Raw genomic sequence first — 19710 nt, forward strand, 5'->3', positions numbered from 1 at the left:
CTTTTTAAAATTGAAGTATAGTTGCTTTACAAGGTTGTGTTAATTTCTGCTGTACAGCAGTGATTCAGATATAGATATAGATATAGATATATATAAATTCTTTTAAAAATATTCTTTCCATTATGGTTTATCGTAGGATATTGGATAGACTTCTCTGTGCTATATAGTATGTGTTGTTGTTTATCCATTCTGTATATAATAGCTTACATCTGCTTGCCCCAACGTCCCTCTCCATCCCTCTCCTGACCCCCTCTCCTTTGGCAACCACCAGTCTGTCCTCTATGTCTGTGAGTCTGTTTCTGTTTTGAAGATAGGTTCATTTGTGTCATATTTCAGATTCTATATCACACCAAGTGATATCATATGGTATTTGTCTTCTCTTTCTGATTTACTTCACTTAGTATGATAATCTCTAGTTGTATCCATGTTGCTGCACATGGCATTATTTTGTTCTTTTTTATGGCTGAGTAATATTCCATTGTATATATGTACCACATCTTCTTTATCCATTCATCTGTCCATGGACATTTAGGTTGTTTCCATGTCTTGGCTGTTGTGAATGGTGCTGCTATGAACACAGGGATGCATGTATCTTTTTGAATTAAGAGTTTTGTCTGGATATATGCCCAGGAGTGGGCTTGCTGGGTTGTATGGTAGTTCTATTTTTAGTTTTTCAAGGAAACTCCATACTGTTCTCCATAGTGGCTGTATCAATTTACATTCCCACCAACAGCATAAGAGGGTTCCCTCTTCTCCACACCCTCTCCAGCATTTGTTATTTGTAGAGTTTTTAATGATGAATACTCACATAAATTGATGGCTGACTATTCCATGATGGTTGAATATTGATTTCCAACTTCATTATAGAAAATCTGAAATGATGAATAAACTTTCAGTTTAAGATAGTTAACCTGAAAATTAGTTCTTAAATATCATGAAAAGAGATGAAAATAAACCACTTTGTAAATTTATGAAACATTTCCAGTATATTTTATTTCAATCATTTGTAAATCTGAAAATATAAAGATATAAAATTATTTTAAATGTTCCTTTCAAACCAGGGTATTCCAGAATATGCACACAGGACATACCCTGTTTGTTTTTACACAAATTCAGTTCATTAAGGACAATGCCATCTTTTTCTTTGTATCTCCCATGGTTCATAATACAATGCTTACACAGAGATGGAGCCCCATAAATGAAACAATGTTAGGAAAACTTATTAAAGTATATAAAACGTAACCTAGTTTTTTGATGTAAGATTTAAACGTACTCTTCATACTTTCATCATACTTTTCAAATTGTTATTGGTTAAATTGTTACTATTATTGTTGTTATTGTTGCTGTTTGGTATTTTTTCTCAGTGCTTGGACAATAATATTGTGTTAATTACTTTCTTAATTTATTACATAGAAATTCCCTGCACTTTTCCAGTGATAATATCAGACTAACTGCAGATGTTTTATCACCAGACTTAATTATTTTGACCATTTCTGCTTCAGCTTTTGTTTCGAAGTTTGTATCTTTCTTTCCATATTAATTCTGAATCTTTATTTTCCAGTTTTAATGATATATTTGTAAGCTACATGGATTTCTCAGATCACATTTGACCACACTTATGGCAAGACTACTTCTACTAAGCATCCTTTAAGAACTTTTTGTTTAATCATCAAGTGTTACTAATTATCAACTAACACAGTATAACATCTTGACTCACCCATTGAAATTACTCTCCCTAAGGCATATCTTCTAGGACTTTATTTGCTCTCATAATCTTCATAAGGGCCTTCTATACTATGTAAACATAGAGTAAGGAAATGCTGAAGGCATAGTTTCCATGGAAATCACATATCTCAAATTTAATTTTCTTTTCTTAGCTTTTTACATTTAGAAAATTTCATGTATCCCCATTTATTTTCGACCCACTACAGCAATGGGGAGATAATCATAAAATTTGAGAGTTGGAAGCATTGGAAGGGATCGGTAAGTCTTAGGCCTTTTTTTCAAAGTCGAAGATACTGAGGTCCAGGGAAATTAAGATCAAGATCACACAGCTAGTTGGTGGCAAAGCCAAGATTGGAACTTACATCTTTTAAGGTAAAATGCTAATAAATAAATATTTAATACAGATGAGATAGCCTAGTGTGAATTATTTTTTAATTCCTTGAGGACTCAATTATAAAAATGTAACATGGCTTAAAAAACTCTTTGCTTTTAAACGCTAGTCTTAAAAACTCACATAGTGGAGGCAATATTATTATAAAATTAGGCTACTTCCTGTATACTTAAAACTTTTTTGTTTTTTATTCCCATGGGGAATTAAGAAAGACCATTATATAGAATATTGTTAAAAATTAATGCTGAAGAATCATTGTTTTTCAAGGAAAGCATGAAAGTTTAGTTATTCAGAAAAAGCACTGGTTATGGAACAACCCAAGAAAATAAAGGCAAAGAGAATTCTCGTAAGATGGAAGGAGGGTAACTAGATGCTGGAGAAACATGCAATAGTGTCCCCTACAAGCCTGATGTGAAAAAGTGTGTACGTGTGTACATGCAGGCGCACACAGGCACTGGTATTTTTGGGAATGAGAAAGGATGGGGTTTGGAAAATTATTCAAGAGGGAACACTTTTTTATTTAGATAGCATTTCTTTTTTTTAAGGTTTGGGTTTTGAATGTTTTTGTTCAAGAGAAAGGAGGACTAAACAGCTAGTGTAAACCCAGTGTAGTGTTTATGTTAAAATGAATGTAATTAGGACCTGGGTCACCCTACCTGAGCAACCAATTTTCCACCCTCCACTAGAAACTATTTCTTAGTTTATAAGAAAAATACTCAGGTTTTTTTTGTGAAATAATATCTAACACTTATTGAAATCTTACTATCATGACAGGAACTGGAGCCATCTTGTAAGATTTTGTAAGTATTAAATGAGATCATGCAAGTAAAGCACACAGGCCAAAGTAAGAACTCAGTAAATTTGTTTATGTGGCTTATTTATCTATTCCAAACAATACTTGGAAGTATGCATTATCTCAGTGTAGTGTAGAAGTTAAGAATTTTATCCAGGTTCACAGAGCTAGGAAAGAGCAGAGTTGAGGTTCAAACCCAAATCGTGTCTGACTCCGGAGCCAGCACTTTTAACCACTATATTACACTCCTTTAGCAATTGTTCTTAAATCTCCTCCATATCATCATCTGCCAGAAACCTTGAATGCTGCTTTAAAGGTAAATTAGGGAACAAAGTCAAGAAAACATTTTTATTTTCTGTTCTAAATGGGGGTTTACATAAGGAAAAATTTAAGAAAACTATAAAAGTTTATAACCATAAAAAATATAATACAGGTACATTTTTTATCTCAAAATAATTCAAACTTATCATAGATTTCCTACATTTTTATCTTGTGCTAGACATTCTCTCTAGAATAACTGGAAAATATAGCAAGATAAATTAAAAGTGGTGAAAGAAAGACTATTGAAAAATAATAAAGTGCGTGAATTTTGGTGTTGTCTTGAAGATCTCCTATTTAAGAAAATGTCTAAAGGGCCCTAGACTAGCAATAAAATCTTCTGTGATCAACTGCACGATTTGAACAGCTGATAGATGTTCTGTTTCAATGTGTTATTTGGGGGCAAATATACCTATGCCCTTCCTAACCAACTATGGTGAAAGGGAAATTAAATAACATATTCTTCCTTATATTTATACGGCACTTTGCAATTGTCAAAGATTTTTCACAATACTATCTTTTTTTAAACATCTTTATTGGAGTATAAATGCTTTACAATGGTTAGTTTCTGGTTTATAACAAAGTGAATCAGCTATACATATACATATATCCCCATATCTCTTCCCTCTTACGTCTCCCTCCCTCCCACCCTCCCTATCTCACCCCTCTAGGTGGTCACAGAGCACCGAGCTGATCTCCCTGTGCCACGCGGCTGCTTCCCACTAGCTATCAGTTTTACATTTGGTAGTGTATATATGTCCATGCCACTCTCTCACTTTGTCCCAGCTTACGCTTCCCCCTCTCCATGTCCTCAAGTCCATTCTCTAGTATGTCTGTGTCTTTATTCCTGTCCTGCCCCTAGGTTCTTCATGACCACTTTTTTTTTTTTTTTTAGATTCCATATATATGTGTTAGCATAGGGTATTTGTTTTTCTCTTTCTTACTTCACTCTGTATGACAGACTGTAGGTCCATCCACCTCACTACAAATAACTCAATTTCGTTTCTTTTTATGGCTGAGTAATATTCCATTGTATATATGTGCCACATCTTCTTTATCCATTCATCTGTCGATGGACACTTAGGTTGCTTCCACGTCCTGGCTATTGTAAACAGAGCTGCAATGAACACACAATACTATCTTATTTGGTCTAAGAGGGAGGAGAAAAAGTATTCTCTTAGATCAAGCATGTGAGAAGCTCAAGGCCCAGTAATGAAATCATTTCTATAGGCTCATACTGCTGGTAAATGGTAGGCCTTAGATGAGCATCTGGATATTCCAACATGGAAGCCAGTGTTCCTTCCAGTACATAAGGCTGTCTCACTACACTATGTTGCTACTTTGAATGCAAAATGTTACATAGCACTGGGCTCTTTTTTCACATAGCACTCACCCTGAGAGAAACCGTAGCAACCTGCGCAGAGAGGCCCTGACCCCCTGGCGAGGTGGCTTGACCAGATTTGGAGATTAAGCAGTCACTGGGCAACCGCGCGGTGGTGAATCAATTGGCAATGGGGGGAGGGGGTACAGCAGAGGTCCTTGTAGATTTCAACATAGGAACCAAAACTCCGAAATGGAAAGAAAACAAAAAGATGAGTGGAAGACTTTACATAGATTAGTTTATATATGTATCTGTCTCTGGTTTCATTTGACGATTTCTTAGTTTTGCCTCCTTAGCTAAGAGTTTTGAAGCCTTTACAATGAGTGTTATGTTTTAGACTGTATGTACAAAAATAAAGCTCAGAAAAGTAGAATGACCTATTCAAAGGAATAGAATAAAAAATATCCTTAAAAAAATAGCTCATGCGGGTTGATCGTGACTTTTGTGTCAGGTCCCTGCTAAACTGTTTGCATTAATGATTTCATTGAATCAATGTAACAACATAGGTGATAGATTGTATCAAGATTCCTATCTTATGGATGGGGAAACTGCAGCTCCAAGAGCGTAAGAGTAAAATAAAATAAAATAAAAAACTCTCTGACTCAAAGTTCAACATGCCCTTTTTAGTGAAGACACTTTCGGAAAGAAATGTAGCTAAACATTTTAGTTAATTTAGTATTAAACACCAAATATATTGCCAAAGTATAGCAACCTGATCCGTTCTAGTGCCTCTCTTATTTGCACTGTTTTTTACCAGGATAAAAGTCTTAAGAAGTGTTAATAAAGATACATTTTTACATTTATAAGAACTTTATGTTTTTTTCGAAGTTCACATGTGAGACTTCTTAATTAGATAACTTGATCAGATAAAACTTCTATTTCCTTGAATTGCATAGGTTAGAATTTCCCAAGGTGTGCTTTTATAAAACTAAAGGTAATAATTGATAGTACATGCATGGTAAGGGGTTGTAAGGTGAGATAACTTTGGAAAATACTTTTCTAAGTAAATAAATTTCTGCAGGACTTCTTTGAGCCTATACATTGTGAGCCTGTATGTATTTTAAAGAGAAAGATAAAATAGGGAGTATTTCCCTGACTTATTGCTTTTATATGTAACTCTTTTTGGAACGCTCATCTCAGAACATAACTTCTGGGATTCGTGTTTTATGAAACATACTTCTGAAGAACGCTAAGCTAACATTTGGGAAGAATCTTTAATGAGGTGGGACTATCTCAAATTATACTGAGAAGTGAGGACCACAAAATAATATACAGTATTATTCCAATGTTATAAAATAAGAAAGTGAAAAACAAAGCCAGAAAGACTGAAAGGAATTAAAACATCGAAAAGTTAACTGGCTTATGAATAAATCTATTAACACCAAAATATATATCCAGATATATGTGTTACCACAGTGTCCCTGTGTCACTTGTAGCTCACGAGTCTAGTGTTTGGGAAACCTAATTCAGAAGAAATTTTAACACCTGGGTGTGGCGTATGCTCTTGTCAGTAACTCACTTAACCAAGTCAGGTTGGTCGTTTGTTTACTATTTCTGCAACTTGAAAGATGGAAGATGTGGTTCATTTTCTCCTGTCACCAGGATTTTGTGAGGACTCGAGAAATAACGCAATATACTCTCTTCTAACGGGTCACGTGGTGGGGCGGTGCTGCTGACGTGTCCCTGGCTGTGTCCTGAGGCTAAGCTGATTTCTTTGCCTTCGAGGTGCTCTCACTCGTGTGAGCGAGCGCCTAGGAAAGTCTCATAAGGAGGCACTTCAGGACTTGACCTCGCTTGACTTGCCGGGGAAGTGACTGATTAACACGTTTCAGGCACCGCTCAGCCCGGGGCTCCTTCAGCTCGCGCCTCACCTCCCCGGAGCGAGTTCTCCGCCCACGTTGTCCTGCGGCAATCGCGGTTGCTGCGGCTCCGGGCACCTCCTCATCGATCGCCGCCTGGAAGAGTCATCTGGCTTCTCCCAGCCTCCTCCGCTCTCCTCCTGGCCCTTCCGCCTCTGCTGTCTTCTAGATGTTGCTGTTCCCCGCGGTTCCACCCCCAGCCCCTCTCCTCGTTCCGGGAAGCGTTCTTCACACCCAGAACCACACTCCTCGGCTTTGAAACCATTCACTTGCCCTTCGCATCTCTGGAAGAGGGGAGGAACCGGACCCAGAGTGCTTATCTCAGCAGTCAGCACAACGTTACTCAAAGGGTCATAAAGAAGAATACATGTAGTGAAAGTAAAAGCTTTACTTCGCTAATATTACGTTTCAGCTGAATATAGAAGTAAGTGCCTTCCTTGGGTCATAGGAGCAAAGGCAGTTCACACAGTCTCTCCTGAATGCCTTCTTCCCTGTCAAGGTTTCTTTGTCCACCCCCCACTGGTAACTTTGACTTCAACCTTTCAACATAAATCTCTACTTCACTAAGCAGCTTTCTTTCTTGTTCCTCTAAGTTTCATCCCTTCACCCCTCATGTACCATTTATACCATAGTGATCTGTGTAACACTCAAGTAGTATGTTTCATACGCTCAAGATTGTAGGGCACCTAAAGGTTCCTACATTTCCCTCTCTCCTCCCTCTCGTTTTTCTCCTTCTGCACCTTACAACATTGGACCTATACGTAGGCTACAGACAGTGTCTGTCAGCAAGTGCTAGTCACTGGGTTAAATAAGGCAACAGTAATTTAAGGGCCTTCCCTGGCGGCGCAGTGGTTAAGAATCCACCCGCCAATGCAGGGGACACGGGTTCGAGCCCTGGTCCGGGAGGATCCCACGTGCCGTGGAGCAACTAAGCCCGCGCCCCACAACTTCTGAGCCTGCTATCTAGAGCCCCCGAGCCACAACTACTGAGCCCATGAGCCACAACTACTGAGGCCCGTGCACCTAGAGCCGGTGCTCAGTGACGAGAGGCCACCGCAATGAGAAGCCCGCGCACGGCAACGAAGAGTAGCCCCTGCTCGCCACAACTAGAGAAAGGCCGCGCGCAGCAACGAAGACCCAACGCAGCCAAAAATAAATAAATAAATAAATAAGTATATTAAAAAAACAGTAATTTAACAAAATCCGGTTTAGATAAATACTACCAAATACATGTTTTTAATATACGTGGTTTACTTTTTTTCAATTTTTCTTACTTTCTAAGATGTACTTTTATTCTTCTGGAAAATAATTGTTGGAATATATGACATTCCTCTCAAGTACTAAATTGTTATTGTTCAAGTTCCAAATGATTTCCTATTTACGAGTCCCACCACTTCCCGAACTCATCTAGTCGTGTCCTCATTAAAATGCTGCCACAGAGGTCTTACCAGCTGCCCACCAGGATGGTAAGGAAAAGATCAGATGATTTAGGGGACCTGAGAATTAAGAAAGGCCAGGCCCTAAAAATGGTCAGACTTAACCGATTACCACCTGCCCCCACCCCGAGCAGGATGGTGGTCTAAATTTGGGCAAAATCCTTGCTGTGCTAGGAGTAGATTTTCTATAAATTTAGGATTTTACATTACACAATAAGATGTATCATATTTCAATATCTTTTTTTTTTCCTTCTAACCCCAATACTGCTGGAACCATTCTGTGGATTTTTTTAAAGTCGAACTCATTCTTAGGCCTGTTTGGTTTCAGTCATGTATATTGGAGACACAGTTAAACTGAAATAATTTTGAGTCTGTCCTGCCGTAGTTTGCTAGGATTAATAATTTGGCGTGTATTCTTTCTTTTAAAATTTATTTATTTTATTTGTTTATGTTTGGCTGTGTTGGGTCTTCATTGCTGCACATGGGTTTTCTCTAGTTGCATCGAGCGGGGGCTATTTTTTGTTGCGGTGCGTGGGACACGGGCTTTAGGCGCACGGGCTTCAGTAGTTGTGGCACGTGGGCTCAGTAGTTGTGGCACACGGGCTTAGTTGCATGTGGGATCTTCCCGGACCAGGGCTCGAACCCGTGTCCCCTGCATTGGCAGGTGGATTCTTAACCACTGCACCACCAGGGAAGCCCTCGCCTTTTATTCTTTTAAGGTAGAGGCAGACTGTTTCTGGATATATTCTCAACTTTTTTATTTTATACGGAACATAGTTCTTAAATATTATGTACAGAATTCCATGCATAAATCAACTCTGTAGAGAAATCAGCAGTTCAGATATTGCTTCTGTGACCCCTATTAAATATGCTGCAACGCAACTGCAACATTTACTTTCTAACATACAACACATCATAAAGGGCTTCCAGTTTTTATTTTCCTAAATGTTATTTTAGAAGAATTACTTGATGCCATTTCTTTATAGCTTATTATGAAAATAAAAAGAAAGTAAAGGAAAATGATTACTGCAGGTGAAGATGTATTTAGTATTTTTCCACAATGCTCTCAATTAGAGCACTATCTTTTTTTTAATGTTGAGATCATTGTGCATCACGCATCTTGAAGAGATTAACTGCACATTTCCCAAGTAAATACAAACGCAGTATCTTACTTTATTCTTAGCTCTGTGAGGCTACAGGGATCATGTCTTGTTTATTATTGTTCTTCTGCACAAAAGGCTTTGCCTAGCTGTCTGTAAACATCCAGGAAATATTTGTTGAATGCTTGAAGGAGGGAAGAATCTGGACTCCTGCTACCCACACTGGTATCAGGATTTATTATTATTTTTTAAAATCTTTTGTCCCATCAATGAGAGTTTATCTTCTTTGGAATTCTTCTCTGAGAATTTAAACTCAGAGGAAGTCGGTCCTAAAGTTAATCCATTTACATGATCCTTTGCTGTCAGCAAACAAATATGCCCACACCTCTCCCACCCTCGGAAACAACGAAACCGGTGGCCCGAGGCGTCCCCCTTTCTTTCTCTCTGCCTCCTGCCCCGATTGCCAAGCCTCTCTCTCGGCTCACTCCCAGTTCACTCCTCACTTCACTTTATCGTCTGGTTTCTGGGGCTCCACTCTGGAGTCAGATCCCAGGGATTCTGGTCTCAGCGTTGCCTCTCACCAGCTCTGAGAGGCAGGACTTGCAACCTCTCTTAACAGGAGGCACCTCGTAGATATGGAAAATTAAGTGAGATGATGCGTTTAAAATGTACTCCTGCACTGCCTGGCACATAGTAAATGTTCGATAAGTGGTAGTTATCGTTCTTACTGATTGAACACTATAATAGGAGTTCAGAGATGAGAAAGATTGATGAAGGCTTAAAAATTATTTTGAATTCCCCTAACTACTTACTCATTCTTCAGATTAGGAAATTAGAACCCAGAGAAGTGACGCCGTCAAAATTTCATGAAGGAAGATCACTGAGTTGCATTTTGAAGGATAACAATAGTAGCTCACATCTATTGAATGTTTACTGTGGACCGGAGACCGTATAAATGCTTGACATGGATTGTTGCATTTGATCTTCAAAACATTCCTGTGAAGTAGCATTTCAGTAGCTAGAAGTAGATGGTCTGAAGCTGGACAGGGAGAATAGAGAGAAAGGAATAAAGAAAAAACCTGGAGACAGGAAAGACTTGGCTGATTTCTAAAGCTGGTGATGAGATGTAAAATCCAGAGTGAAGAGCTTCTTTGTCTCAAGCAGTAAGGAGAAATGATGTTGGAGAGAGTGAGGCAAAATTATGAGGCCTTGCCAACCATGCCAAAAAAAAAAAAAAAAAGAATTGGCTCTATCTAATGAGCAAGATGAATCAGTGACTTGGGGAAGGGAGGATACAGATGGAAGCAGGGCTTCAGGTTCACTGATTTGGGGGCCTGCACTGCACCGTGAATGCCTGAAGGGCAGTCTGTTCTGTATCTTCATATCCCCAGGGACCCACAGCCTCAGCAAGCCACCGTTGGTTCCCAGCAGCCACCGTTAGGAGAGCATTAGCCCCGTTGCCTATCAAGTAGGAGTTTCACCGAGGCTTATTGAAGGAAGGAGCGAAATCAAGGGGACTTGGACTTGGAGGGTTTTTCTAGGTGGGACGTGATGAAAGCTGAGGTGACGGTGAAGACAGTGGGAAAGGAAATAAGGCGGCAAATCCTAGAAACAATTTCAAAGCGCATTTAATGGGACTTGGGCACATACTGGGCATAAACTAATATCTAGAGCTGTATTTCAGGTTTATCATACGTAGCAAAGTGCAGCGTCAGAGCTCTAGGAGCATTTGACATATTCTCGTTGTTGTTTAAGCAGACGTTTTGTATGTGAAATCAATCGCAATGAATCACGTTTCAAGGCGATGATCTTATGAGCGATTATTATTACCGTTAACACGTATGTCTCTTTCCTTTCTACTCCTTCTCCCTCCACCCAAGCCCTTGCCAGTTTTGTCTTATACCTGTGTTATCATCTCCTACTGAACCCTGGCCAAGTCAACCTTCTCATCTCCACACACACCTGGCAGTTGCCTCCGCCCCGCTTTCTATCCATAGAGTTGCCCTCTGCCATGAAGACCTTTTCTTCTACCATTTCACTCCCGTTACCAGTTGGAATATTAGCCATCCTTCAGAACCCAATCACACGCTATCTTCCCCATAATGTCTGACCAACCCACCTGGAACTGCCGGCCTTTTCTGAACTCCCAGAGCACTGCATGCCACCATCCTGCCTGGCCCTGGTCATTTTGTTAACGGGGTGACCCCTTTGCAGGATCTTATTTGTATCCCCCGCCATGATGGTACTGTGTGTTGCCTACTTATTCAAAAAAGATCTGTGGCGTGAATCAAAACTATTTTAAATACTGCAAGTTCCTCCCCAACCAAAAGCTCCCCTTTGGGGAAAGGCTAGTATATACAGCTTTACATTGGTATGTATCTTTTGCAACATTGCGAATTTCATCTCACTCTTGTTTGGGGGTACTTAGAAAAAAAGGGAAGTTTGAGTTGGGAATAGAAAAAGTGAAAGACAGTGCAGGATTAGCCATTTTTGCAAGGGAACTTTTGGTTGGATAAAGGATGCTGAGGAAAATTAGACTGGAGCCTTTATTGCTGCACTCCTGCCCCATAGGAGGGAGGGAAGTGAACTGAATGTAAGAGGCTTGGGACTCCAGCCTGTGGGTCTTTGGGAACCAAGTAAGACCTACAAGTCAGAAATCCAGGGCATTGAGCTGGATGGGGACCGGTGACAGAAAGAAAATGTCTCTTGGCAGGCAGCTCACCTGCAAAAGGCAAGCTTAATTGGTAAGCATGTCTCTGAACCTGCCATGGAGGGTGAGTCTAGAATTTCTAGAGAACAAGGAAATTAGTTGTATAGTGCCCATTATTACTAGTGTAGGATATGGAGAATGTTATCAATAGGCTGCTATTTTAATGAAGGTTTTATATATATATATATATAATATTCACTTTCTTGGTGGTTCACTCATGACTTAAGACTCTATTTTAGTTCTTAGGTTCCTCAATCAACCGAATTCTACTACTAGGATTTTCAGAAATCAAATAAAGTAGGCTGCCGAGGACTACTGTACTAATATCCAGCCAGTATTTTCAGAACTGTTCAACCTGGCTAATTAAGTGTCATGGTCCACAGTGCGGTGAGGACCCCAGAATGTGACACACCCTCTCAGGGCTCTGGGTCTTCCCACGTGCTGCTCCCCTGGCCCAAGATACCTTTCTCCTCTTCATTTTTGCAACCTTGACCCATGCTTACCCTACACAGTTTTTACCCCGATATCATCTCCTCCAAAAAGCCCTTCCTGAATGCTTTCATTAGAGCCACTCACTCCCCACGGATTGGGTGCTACTCCTGCCTGGTTCCAAATAGCCTGAGCTCTCGCCCTCACACTTACCCCAGCTGTGGCAGTTGCCATCCACCGGTCCTGCTCCCACCATGCAATCTCCTCCGGAGTCCTGTGGGTGCTGAGTAGTTAGCAGTATACTTAGAGGGCCGTGAAGTCTCAAAAAATGTTTGCTCATTGAATGAATAAATGCATCGTCTTAGTACAGGGCATGTAGATGAATGTCCATCTGCAGCATGGGAGGTGAGCTGTCAGTATTAGCGTTTGAGGATAATTTTGGCCACCTGCAATCCGTTTTCTCCCCACTCCAAAGGGTGGTAGTGAAGCCAGCCTGAAAGATAGCACTTTGCTTCTGTGCCTTAAGCCAATAACAGTTCCCATGCAATCCAGTATTTAAGAATAGTGATTATTTTTACTAGATATCCCCCGGGGAGAAAAGTGGAGATACAGGACATTTTTGTATCTCAGCAAATATTTGAAAATTTGCTGTCAAACCTATTAAACCCACCGCAACAGTCTTTCGGATTTTTAAAATATTCTACTGCAAAGAGCTCTCTGGATATTCATTTTCGTGTGTAATATAAGCCACATGGTAGCCATCACACCCATCTAAATCTCTTCTAACAATACATCTTTTCCTTTTTTTGGTTTGACAGGAGCACTATAGGTCTTCATATAATTCAATTGTATAAAGTTTTTCAGAGGACAAATGATAAGTGTCAACCCATGGCTATGTTGAAGCAGCATTTTCTTCCAGTGTAGAAAAATCATCCGGCTCTCAAATTTTGAACAGTGTCTTGCTTTAAAAAAATTTTCCCTTAAGGTTACGGTGTCCAATAATAATTATTCCCTTTGCTTCGATGACAATAAAAGAGTGCGGGTCGATAAAATGCAGGATAAAAAAAAAAAAAAAAAAACCAAAACCCTACTTTGGAGCAACGTAGGACGCCTCCTGTTTACACGGAGCGCAATGATGGGAACTGACCCAGGATCCATGCGGAGCCCATCAAATATAGTCCAGAGTTTCGTTAGACGTAAAGATAATGGCTGGTAAAAGTTCCCGCAGAGTAGTATCCTGCCCCGAATGCCGTCTGCATTTTCGTTATAAGACCTGAAGCGCCGCGCCGGCCCGGGCTGGGGGCGCCCGCTCTCCCACTCCTGGGCCGGGCCGCCGGCAGTGACAGGTGCCCGGGCCGCCGCCGCCGCCGCGCCGAAAGCCGGCGCGCGAGGGGCGGTCGCTTCCCTGCACCCTCGCCTGTCAGCCAACGGCGCCGGGCGGGAGCGAGCGCAGGCGGCGGGCACGCGGGGCGGGGAGGCCGGCCGTGGCCCCCGGCGTCCGAGCGCCCTGCGCGTCCCGGTCCAAACCGGCCTGTTGGCGGCCGCGGGGGCGGGGGCCGGGCGGCCCGGCGCGGGGAGCTGGGCCGGGCGCCGGGGGTTGGTGGGACGCGCGCTCCGTGCCGGCGCCCGGCCTCGAGCCCGCGCCCCCCCCCCGCGTGCCCGCGCCGCTGCGCGATGCAGTGTGGGGAATGGCTGGGGTTGGCTGAAGAGCGCACAGTGGAGTTTTAATGTCCGCCATGTTGGCCATGGCGTATTGAGGAGAGCGAGCGAGAGAGGAGCGGAGCGGCTCGGCCTCCCACCTCCAGGCGGCTCTGAGTGCCCGGACGGCGGGCCCCGCGCTCCGCCCCTCCAGTCCCCGGCAGCGGCGGGCGAGTGGGGACCGAACCCCCGGTTCTCCATGATCCCGCTGGCCGGGGCCGTTTCCCCAGAGCGGAGAGGTATCTGCTGCGCCTGAGATGAGTAAACTGTCGTTTCGGGCGCGGGCGCTAGACGCCTCGAAGCCGCTGCCGGTTTTCCGCTGTGAGGATCTGCCCGACCTGCACGAATACGCCTCGATAAACCGGGCCGTGCCGCAGATGCCCACCGGAATGGAGAAGGAAGAGGAGTCGGTACGTGTTAACTCCCCTGCCCGACCCGCCGCCGGGCCCCGCTCCCTCCGCTGCCTGCGGCGGCGGCGGCGAAGCGCAGACCCACACAAAATGGCCGCCATCTTCTCTCCGCCGCCGACTCCCGTCGCCGGCGGGGCCTTTACCCCGCCGCCCCCGGCCTCTCCCCCCGGCCGCCGCGGCCCGGCGGGGCCTCCTGTCGGGCCACCCGCCGACCCCGGCCCCTCGGACCCGGGCCCCGCGGAGTTCGGGCGCCCGCAAGGCACAAAGGGGTCACGTGACGAGGCTGCCGGCAGCCATTTTGTGGTCGGAGCGCTTGGGCTGGGCCTTGTGCATCCGGAGAGGGAGCGAGCGGGCGAGCGGGCGGGCGGGCGGCGGGGGGTGCGGCGGCCGGGCCGCGGAGGCCCCGCCTGCAGGCCTCTCCGCGGGCCGCTGGGTGGCGCTCTGGGGCCGGTTCGGCCTTCGAGCTCCGCCGGCGCCGGCAGCGCAGGTTCCGGGCGCTTGGGGGCTGTGCTCTCCCGGCGGCCGGGGAGGCTGGCGGGGCTGGCGCGGCCCACGTGGAGCCGCCGAGGGGCCGGGCGGGGGCGGCGGGAGCCCTGCCGCGGAAGGTCGCGGCCCCCGAGCCGCCCGGAGCCGACTTAGGTGCTGCGTCCTCTTTGTGGGACTTGTGCCTCCATCCCTCCCCAGTCCTACCTGGTCGGACTCCTTCTCCTCCTGACTTTTCCTTTGATCCTTGAGAATTTGTTGCGGGTTTTGCGGGGGGGTTACTATGTGGCTCTTCCTGAGCCTGTAACGTGCTTAGTTGCTTCCCTAATAAAACCTGAGTCCGCCCGATGGCTGGGTTTCTCGAGCTAGGGGAGAAAGGACCCCATGTAAGCAGGTGTTAACAGATCTACCTGTTGGAAGAGGGCTTTCTTACCCGCCACCGAACTCAGGTTAAGTGAACCCCTTCCTAGAAATCTTAACCTGAAGGTGTTTCGGTTGGGTGGGTTTCGGCATGTAAGTGTCGACGGCTCCCGGACGCCGGACCGCAGCTGCGGCTCTCCCTGGTCGTGGAAGTTGGGCTCAGACCCACGGATGATAGGCTCTTCCCCTCGTTCCCCCAGGTCCTTGGCAGGGTCACTTGATGGCTTCTCACCCTAAGGAATTGCATACCTTGGTTTTCAGGTACAGCCACTTAAACGGGGGGCAGTGTGTTGACAGTTCCAGGAAGTCGAGGAGTCGCTGGATTGGTGCTGCAGTTTTGTGGTGGAAAATCGTTCTGTCATACCTCTGTTTGGTGCTGTAAGCATTTTTTAAATGCAGAAATCCTGCTCTGTAATGTCGATTTCGAAAAATAAAGCTGTTTAAACTGTTTGGGTTGTTCGACCTTTCAAAGTCAAATAGTGGTGACCGTCGCATGTTCCTTCCGAGAGTAGTGTCTTAGCGTGCGGAGTAGTTGAGATTGTCCAGCGCGGTCCTGACCATTTAGCACGTTGCCTGTGAGACACCACCTCCCAACTTGTTTTACTTGTATCGGCGGCAGAGTAGAATGGTGCCGCTTGTTTATTTTTAAATAAGTGATTTGTTTTTAAAAATTAAAGTACTTGTGACTGCAGAATCTCGTCTTTTGGTTTTATTTTTGTTTCCAAGTTTTCCAGATAATACTTCCAAGTTGGGGTGTCGACGTTAACACTGCCCTGGAAATTAATTGGTAGTTCCTGTTTTGCAGCCAAGGAAGGGGAGAGTTTTAATAAGAACAGGTAACACTGCAGAACACTTTAGAAATTCAGTGAAGTCTTGTTCCTCGGAACGCTTTGGACTGTCCCAAGGGCCCCAACCTGAAATCAGAGCTGAGCTCAACTGAAGTATCAAGGCTTATTAAGTTTTTACGGATCATTTCTGTTCACTGAAATGATTTTGACATTTTGTAGTTCATTGTTTTGTAACATGTGGAGTCCCTATTTTTGAGGGATTTTTTCCCCCTTTCCCATCGTCTGTGTAGAATTTGTTTCACTTCACATCCAAACAAAACTGTGACCAGTGAAACATAGACTTCAAGAATAGACACTGAACTGAACAGAAGAACGTAAACAGTCCCAGGCAAACAGCTGCTCTCCAGTCCTGCGGCTTGTGCTGGTGCGGGGAGGAGGCCCTGTAGATCACAGGATTGAAAGTAGCATGTTAGCCCTGAAATGTATGCCAAGCACAAATAAAGGTAATCGAATTCCGGGTTAGCCTGAGGAGAAGAAACTTTTTGATAATTTGCTGAAGAACCATGTGCTTCTTATAAAGGCGAGCTTATGCCTCCAATTGACACGTCGGGGTCAGGAGCGATCTAGAAGCTATCTAGAACCTGAATTGTCTAGTTTAGAAAATGTGTAATCCTATGTTGATGATGAAAGATAGGGCAGAATTAATATAAGCTGAATGCACTGCCTTAATTAGGCATGCCTCTTAATTTTTAAGAAACAGCTTTAAGTAGAAGTCCCCTCCTCCCCTCCAAACATGAATTATACTCAACTTTAGAACTTAGTTGTTAGTCCTTTTTTGATGATTGAGAAGTAACTCCAGATTGTAATAAACTGAGGGACTTGACTGAGACATAGATGTTAAGAGATTCAGTGTCTCTATTGGTATAATGTGATACGTTGTAACTTGCTGTATCAAAAAGTAACAGTTGATAAGGGCTTTGACTTAATGAATAACAAGTAATTTTCAGATCATGGGAAATCAGTAGGCTGTCAGCTCTAAATATGAAATAAGTCCCTTAATTTAAACACATGGGGGAGCAGAGGTTGCACCATCATAATTTTTTAACATTTTAATTTTAAGATTATAATCTTAACTTGAAGGTTAGAAATGTTGAAATACTACTTAGAGCCATGGCTTCACCTTTAAATGAAAGGGTAGTTTTTCCAAGATATCACTACAGTCGAATGTTTTCGTTACAATTGGAGCATTACGTTTTCCTTTATGGTTACTTCTCACTTCAGGAAAGACATTCTGAAAAAGTTGGTTTTAAAGTGGTACTCAACAAAGTGGAGCTGCTTGGTTCCTCTAGTAGTTTAACTTTTTTCATTGGGCCAGAGTGTGTGACTCCATATACTGTAAGGGGTGGAAGCTTAACGTCTTCTCCAGCCAAGGAGAAGGAGGAGAAGGGCGTGTGACGGCAATTAAAACGTTGATGGTGAGACCGCCTTGTTACTGCCCTACGCAGCCGCCTTTGGGACTGTTGGGTGTAGAGCCCAGCCATCGCAGTCCCACACCTGGTTTTAATAGGGTTCTAATCAGACATATAGTCTCATACCCCTGTCTTTCCTCTCTTCAAACTGTATCCTTCAGTAGTGGCCAGTGTACAACGTTATGAAAACCAAGTTTATAAAGTAGGTAGGTGTTTTTTGTTTTTAATTAGGAGTTAAAGTGGAAATACGTACATATCTCTGTTAAGAGGAAAAGTAGTTAAGCGCTACATTTTCAAAACGATAAAAATCTAGTTTGTTTTATAAGAACAAGCTTAAATCACTTTAAGTGATAAGTTTAAAAGTTCGATTTCTCATTTTTCTGACAGAAACTAAGAATCCTTTTTTTCCTTTAAAATTTTGTAAACCAAGATTTCTTAGTCCTTAATCTAGATTCCTCCATTCTGTCCACTGCATTGGAAGTGAAAAGAAGTATGTGAAGTCGCAACTGCACTAGAAGCAAAGCTTAATTTTTACAGCTAGTTTGAATTAGAAAGGAATTGAGGATATTTGGGGTTTTCCATTAAGTAGCAAATATTTTAAGTTAAAGATAATTGAGAAGCAATAATGAAGTCTAGTTCCAACTTTCCATCCTGCCCAAGATTTTTTTTTTTTTTTTTTTTTTTGCGGTACGCGGGCCTCTCACTGCTGTGGCCTCTCCCGTTGCAGAGCACAGGCTCCGGACGCGCAGGCGCAGCGGCCATGGCTCACGGGCCCAGCCGCTCCGCGGCACGTGGGATCTTCCTGGACCAGGGCACGAACCTGTGTCCCCAGCATTGGCAGGTGGATTCTCAACCACTGCGCCACCAGGGAAGCCCTGCCCAAGATATTTTTGAGTGTATCAGTTGGGTTCTGAGGGTTATGTGGAAATGATGCTAGAAGCAGTGAATTCCCATGGTACGCATATACAGTTTCGTGACAGTATATTTTTCTTGGGAGAAAATTCGTGTTTGTCATCAATTTCTCAAGGTATTGATAAAGGCAGAAAGCCCAAGGTTAAGATTTGCTGTTCTAGAAATTTCAACAGTCATTTTGGTTTCATCAGTATGGAAGGTATTACACAGACTTAGAGAAGAAAAATTAAAGGCAAAAATTAATCGGCAACTGGGGAAGACTGAGGACTCTTACCTACAAAAGGAGCCTCTTGAAAACTGTAGGGCCTGGTGCCTAAAGTGTTAACATTAGCTCTTGTTTCGGTGTGCTGTTTGATATTTAAGATTTTGGATTAGTACCATTTGTACTTAGACTTCATTTTCTTATAAAACAATAATGAAAACTAATGGGCTCTTATGTGTCTAATGGTGTTTTGTGGGTGCTTGTGATCTGTAATGGAATTTGTGCAGAACTACCTTTTCTTTCTGTTAATCAACAGGACTTAATTAAAAGTGCCATCTAAATACAGGAGAGCTTAAATCTTGTAAATAAGGAATAATAACCTGTGCTTACAGGTTCATGAATTTGTGGGTAGGATTAAATATTAAACTAGCCATTCCTCTAATAGTATCTAAGACTAGGTTTTAGTTTAGTCTATATATTGCATTCTACTGTATCGTCGTGGTCTGTGTGGTAGTAGTAATGGGAGAGAAACAAATGGAAGATGTATGTGTATCTACATACATGCATAATGGCAAGAGGTGAAAGTGTGGATTCTGACTATGTGATTCCATTTTTCTGAAAAGTTAAGGGTACTTGTTATCAGCGATTGGTTAAAACGTAATTTTAAAGTAGAGGGTAACATTTTATATAATGGAATGATGGTATGGTTTGTGATTCTATTTCTTAGAAGAAGACAACCCACAAGGAAATGAGAATTTTATATTGTAATTTGGGAGTAAAGTGACTTCTGAGTCTCCAAGTGCAAAAGCAGTATGAAAGTATGAAATAAATACATAGGCAGAACTAGATAGTGTCTTTTACTTTTAAAGTAAGCTTTTGAACCCTTGAATTGTGACTTATATTAATATGTTACAATAACTCCTCTGTAAGAATAAATCAATTTACAGGGAAATCACCAGGAAAAGAAGTGATTCAGATGTTTTAAACAACTTGCTAGAACTACTTCCAGTGAATTACTTGAAGCTTAACTGTTGACTTCTGCCCATTATCTCGGTCAAGTTTACTAAAGCCTCTGATAGTACTTAATGATTTTGAGCAATATCGGTATTTTAAACAGAGTGGATACTTAACTCTTCACCTTTAAATACATGAATTGAAGTTCATCCACCAGCCCCACTGTAGGTAG

The 19710-nt window shown here is 42.8% G+C and overlaps 1 protein-coding gene across 4 annotated transcripts in view; it reads left to right on the forward strand.

Moving 5' to 3' along the window:
• The window catches only part of EPC1 (enhancer of polycomb homolog 1), a 94357-nt gene that overhangs the window by 12449 nt on the left and 62198 nt on the right, over nucleotides 1–19710 (forward strand). For 2 of the 4 annotated variants that reach the window (XM_067030511.1, XM_059058327.2), the window contains exon 1: nucleotides 13769–14250. The exons of 1 other annotated variant lie outside the window; for it this stretch is intronic. In XM_067030511.1, the coding sequence (XP_066886612.1) occupies nucleotides 14098–14250 (153 nt within the window). In that variant the 5' untranslated portion in view covers nucleotides 13769–14097. Of the gene's footprint in view, nucleotides 1–13742; nucleotides 14251–19710 lie in introns of those variants that run through there. One more of the 4 variants, XM_059058325.2, reaches the window with a different exon arrangement.

This window comes from Kogia breviceps, chromosome 3, assembly GCF_026419965.1.
Source record: "Kogia breviceps isolate mKogBre1 chromosome 3, mKogBre1 haplotype 1, whole genome shotgun sequence".
NCBI lineage: Eukaryota > Metazoa > Chordata > Mammalia > Artiodactyla > Physeteridae > Kogia > Kogia breviceps.